The following is a 5,944-nucleotide window of genomic DNA, read 5'->3' as shown; positions in this document are numbered from 1 at the left end:
TTTATTTATGTTAACTTTTTTTGTACAGCATAAATAATAATATGGTGATGAAACATGGTTAATCCAAATCAAAACGTCTTGTTCTTTGATACAATATACTTGTTCTACTATTTCCTTAAAAGTCGAATTAATATTACAAATTAATTATATATCATGCATGATTAATTCACAATGATCCGTTATTTCAATTGGCAGACAACAATTGCGAGTTCATAGGAATGTAAATGCGCTGATAGTAATCAAATCGTATGTGCCTCGTCGACGAATTTACGCCAAATAAAATTACCAAAAAATTCAATTCTTAAAAATAAACGATATCAATCTTAAAACAAACAGAGTTGAGAAGCGAACACGTCGAATTGCGAAAAAGGAAAGGAAAATCACGTGTTCATTGTGGGTCAGCAAATGTTCTGATTTAACGTTTTCGTCATATTTCTATTACTCAAATAACAGTCAGCAATATGTATACAATAAAGCGTTATATAGGAACATATATATCATATAAATTCTGCTTATTAATGATGATAACTCAATATATTTCTTTTTTAAAAGCTAATATATTGTAATTTAATTAGGCTTATATAGATAGATGGCAGTATGATTGTTCGTCCATGGTATCATTGTGGTTAATTACAAGGACATTCTGCAACATTTCAATAAGCAGTTTATAAATATCCAAAACATCCCTTTTGGTCTAATGCAGATTCAGATCAGTGGTTTTTAAAAGCCAAACGTTGGAGATATAAAGTCTAGCGCTGTAGTTTAAAAGTCAAACGCTTGAGATGTACAGTTGAGAGCTTAGGTTAAAAGTCAGCGCTGGAGGTGTACAGTTGCGAGCTTAGGCTAAAAGTCAAGCGCTGGAGATGTACAGTTTAGCGATGTAGATTTAAAGTCACATATTGGAGATGAAAAGTCTAGTCTTGCAGGTTTAAAGTCATGCGCTGGAGATGTTAAGTAAAGTGCCGTTAATTAAATGTCAAGCGCTGGAGATGTAAAGTAACCCGCTGTGGATTTATAGTCAAGCGCTGGAGATGAACAGTTTAGCGATGTAGATTCAATGTCACGTACTGGAGAGGGAAAGTCTCGTCTTGCAGGTTTAAAGTCAAGCGCTGGAGATGTTAAGTAAAGTGCCGTAAATTAAGCGCTGGAGATGTAAATTCAGACGCTGTGGATATAAAGTGAAGCGTTGGAGATGTTAAGTCGAGCGCTATAAAATTAAAGTCTAGCGCTGGAGATGTATAGGCAAGCGCTATTAATCTTAGTCAAGCGCTGGAGATGTAAAGTCGACTTTGAAGATATATAGTCAAGTCTTGGAGATGTAAAATCAAGCACTGTTAAGATCTGAACTCCGGTGCTGTAGATGTAAAACTTAAAACGTAATACAGTAGTTCAAAGTAAGTTTCAAATCGCACAGAATGCCATATAAATCTTTTACGTCAAAAGTATATAGAATACCTCAAAAGATTTTTCTCATCATAACTTGTTAGGTATCTTAAGTTGGAAATGGTTTTGTTTATATAATGGGGGTTACTACGCTCGATAAGCTAGCGTGACTTTGTACGAAATATAACAAAATGTATAGGTGTTTTGACTTTTATTAAGACGAATTTTGTGTATTCTTTCTCTGTTGTTTTTTTTTTTGGTCGTATAGCTCCAAACATTGTTCTATATATTTATTTATCAATGTCCTTTATATATTTAGGCTTGAGCTATCACAACAAAGGTAAGTAAAGAATCGCTCTCCGAACGCATGAATTTTATGGCGTAGTTTTAATGAAAAATGTATGATGATTTTTGTTGTTTTTGTTGATATCAAAATAAAAGTCACAACTATAGGTCGCAATACGGTCATCAACAATAAACAAAATCATACCACATGGTCAGCTATAAAAGTAAGTATTGTTTCTAAATAATTTGGTAACGGTCGTGTTTATTCTGAGTTGTGATAAAACTTTAATTATCGTCTCTTAATCGTATTAATCAGTATTTGTCATGCTACTTTTTCTCGATAATGTGCGCATATATATAATTGATATCTCAAATAAGTATGCATTAAACAATGTATACCACATTTTTATACGGCCGCCATCTAGGATGACGGATGACGTAGTAACGACAATTGGAACATATCCGTAGTCAGCTGATAAATAGATTTGAACGTATAAATGAGGGGAAATTTCTAATTTTGCATTAGAATTAGAAAGATCATACCATAGGGAACAGGTTTACTAATTCATAAGTTGATTGGACTTCAACTTCATCAAAAACTACCTCGACCAAAAACTTTCACCTGAAGCGGGACAGACGGTCGAACGGACGGAATAACGGACTAACGGACAAACGAACAAACGACCAGACGGACTCACAGACCAGAAAACATAATGTCCATAAATAGGGTATAACATATCTAAAATCCTAATGTTTTACAACAAAAAGCTGAGTAAACCAAACGGACTAAATATATTGCCAAACCCGCACACAATGAATAAGAGCTTTGTAGCTAGAAATGTCTTTTTAACCAATCTTTATAATGTTGAGAGTAGTCTCGGCTCCAGCTAAAGTCATGGTTGTTCCGGCTTGAATATACACATTATCAAGTTTATTTAGCATCACATAGGTTACACCAGTACTGCTGTGCCATCCTGAAGCTTTTCCGCGATGGTATGCTATGTAGGTTCTGCTAAGTTCTACATTGTTTTTCATTATTTTAAACCATCCGCCGTCTGTTTCCGTAATGATATTGGCAGCAACAAGATATAACCCTTGTGCTTCACAAACGAATTTACCGTTCCCTTTGAATTTATTTAAAGCAGTGCTTGAAATGCCAGTAGAACGGGCCGCCTGCTGGAAACGAATTGTTGATCCACCCGCTACTACGCCACCTTGCCCTTTAGTACACAATAGAACTGAAACAATAATATAAAAAAGACATTTACAAAATACATGGAATTTTTTTAAATATCTCAACCACTTATTAAGTAGATCTTATATAAATTCTTTTTTTTTTTGGTCTGTTTAGATCATCGTGCTGCTAATGTTCAAGCTCGAGGCTTTATAAAAAGTTAATTCATAAAAATGACCATATCAATGATTATTCATATCATCAAAAGTGCCTGCAAATACATTTTTTCAACGATATTTAAAATTCATTTAGCGTTATATATATGCAAGTTGTGATTTGAGCATGAACCAGTTATGTTTTGTTGTAGTTGTTTTACTAGGTGTTTAACTCTCTTACAACGTATAAATTTGTGTGGGCTGCAATTTGAGACTACTTTAATCAGTAAGATATAGAATACATGAAAAAAATAACATTGAAAGTATTTGATTTGATTAATGTCGTTTGATCATATAAAAAGTTTCTATGAAGGTTTGACAAAGGATGGCAGAAATGAAATTTGGATAAATTCCTAAACTACAATAAAAAAAAAAAGCAATATACATTTAACCAAGACATTTAACACCAAAAACCAACCGACTTGGTATCTGTCAATACAGACTTTGTTTGACGATGCTGAGGTAAAAGATAAGATTAACATAACGATCAAGTTATCCTCAATTTGTATAATTAAAAACCGTGTTAAGGACACACGTATAAAATTCCTTAGAAGTTAATGTTTACATAAAAAAAAAAATACCTGACATTTTGCAACTGTAATGTGTAAAGGATTTTTGTATCTTTAAAATTGGATTTGCATTTGTGTAATTTAATGTTTATCTCAAATAAAAATTATTCTGTGATTGTTATCTATTATTGAATACAAGTGACATCACAACGTTCTTTTTCACGTAAATTAGCTAATAAAATCAGGACCCCAGTATAATATTTAGGTACATGTGTGGACTGAAGGAGGTTCGCCACTCAATATTCAAAATAACAAGCTTTGCATAACACTAGCATATATTGATGGGAGATTAATAATGGAACCAAAAGAGCAAAACAAAATATAAGTCAATTTACTTGCTTTCCAGCTATAAGCCATTTATATTTCGGCGGGTAAATCTTCTCTCTTGATTTTTGGTAGCTATATCAAAGGAGTACGATAAGGACAGATTTTGGCCTCAAATTTGAGATTCGTCTGACAAAAGATGTTGACCACTTTTTAAACACTTAAATGTCTATTTCATTTGAATCAATTAGTCGCAATTAATGCAAAATCGAACAAATATGCCCAAAAATGTCACTTTTCAGATGTTTTTTTGTCAAAAATGAAAGTGGCCACATCCGTGTTCATCCTCAACCTTTAGATATTATATGTATTCCCATTAAATACATTTTTTATTTCAATGTTAAGGATGAACACAAATGCGACCGCTTTCATTTTACACGAAAACCGTCTAAAATTAAACTAAAATGCTAGAATTATGAAGATTTTAGTAATTCAGCATGACTTAATGGTGCTAGTACCCGATATATGTGCATTGTATTGTTAAAAACAGCCGATATTTATGTAGCAGAAGCATTATACTATCCAATGAATGAGTAAAAGTTTACATTTCAACAATTTTGTAAAACTGCTATATTTTTGGGCCAATAAGGTGTCTTACTGGACCTATTCCTTTAAGTTCTCAAAAACTATAAAACATTAACAAAAACAATTATAAGACTTTAACAGATTGGATTATAATCAAACAGGTAAAAGACTTTGAAAAAGAAAAATGGGGACAATGGGCAATTTGTTTTAGTCATTCAAATGGAAAACCCTAGAGGATTCCGCAAATCTGACAAGAATTCGAACGCATGATAAGCGAACACCCTTAATATATCTAAATAGTGCTAGAGTTAATTTTAACATTTTAACGACTGTTAGTATTTCACATTTATAAGAAAGTAGACGATGTTATCGTCTTGGAGAATCTGATTCCATTATTTAATGTTCATGCAGCTTATGTTTTATTTTGTTTTAATATTTCAAGGATTTAAGGAGCGCGAGGTTTGTCAATTTCATAAAATTAAAAAAACTCGTTCTATTACTCTCTCCATTTCAATAAAACAAAAGCGAAAAATATATGTTGGTATTTCATTTACTAGTACTACATAATCCATTTAACTTTTTTTCTGTAGAACTGTTTAATCATTGATTCGAATTTTCAATCGCTTAAGTAAAACCATGTTACAGATATAAAATATAGTACAATTTGATTGGTATGCAGTAAATAGTAGTATTATATATATTATAATATAATTACCCATACTATCCTTGTTATGTATTTCTTTTCCCTTCCTGAGTTTATCAAACTTTGAATCGAGGTCAATCTTCATCTCATTCGTCCTGTCATCAAAAAGTCTGTTTATTTTCGACATTGACACGTTCATTATTTCAAACATATCCGCTCGCATAGTATTTTCAATTTCTTCTTTAACTACTTTGTGAATATAACTTTTTATAAACTTATTAAGTTTCCTTATATCTAAGTCAGCCTTTAGAGTAGCTTCCATTTTATCTAACAAAGGCATAGAAACGATTTGTTCACAGTTTGGCCCAGTGCATTCAATTTCCTCCATCATTGAGAGATCGAAGTTAACAAAAGCAAAGAACAGAATTGTTATTGATTTCATAGCGTGTCTGAGGTGAAAATATAGTGATTTTTTAAAATTTACATCCAGTATTTCGTGTGATTTATTTATTATACTTTAATTTAATTTATGTTCATATGAGATATAGAGTTGGCAGAATACTTGAATGCCACTTTCCTTGTTTAACGAGAGCCAACTTCACTTAAAATGTCAACACATAAGTGTCCCATGTAATAATTGTTCCTGTATATAATGAATTGCCTTTGTTTAACGAGATTCAACTTCAATTAACATGCCCAAACACTCGAGTGTCACATATTATAATTGTTCCTGCATATAATAAGTTTAACGTTAAGTGTATATTAATTCAAAGGGGCACTAGCTACGAAGTTATATTACTTTTTTTGCTAAATCATTAATGAAATG

General features: G+C 32.0%; 1 protein-coding gene across 1 annotated transcript; it reads right to left on the bottom strand.

The window, feature by feature from the left end:
* Positions 1-2,276: 2,276 nt before the first annotated feature.
* On the bottom strand, positions 2,277-5,644 carry LOC134682047 (uncharacterized). Its single transcript, XM_063541645.1, has 2 exons — positions 5,191-5,644; positions 2,277-2,906 (listed from the first exon to the last, which is right to left on the bottom strand). The coding sequence occupies exons 1-2, from the start codon at positions 5,558-5,560 to the stop codon at positions 2,515-2,517; spliced, it is 762 nt and encodes a 253-aa protein (XP_063397715.1). The 5' UTR covers positions 5,561-5,644; the 3' UTR covers positions 2,277-2,514.
* Between the last annotated feature and the right edge of the window lie 300 nt (positions 5,645-5,944).

This window comes from Mytilus trossulus, chromosome 8 (assembly GCF_036588685.1).
Source record: "Mytilus trossulus isolate FHL-02 chromosome 8, PNRI_Mtr1.1.1.hap1, whole genome shotgun sequence".
Lineage (NCBI taxonomy): Eukaryota > Metazoa > Mollusca > Bivalvia > Mytilida > Mytilidae > Mytilus > Mytilus trossulus.
Note: the sequence above shows the minus strand (reverse complement) of the source record. Positions and strands in the feature narration are given on the sequence as shown.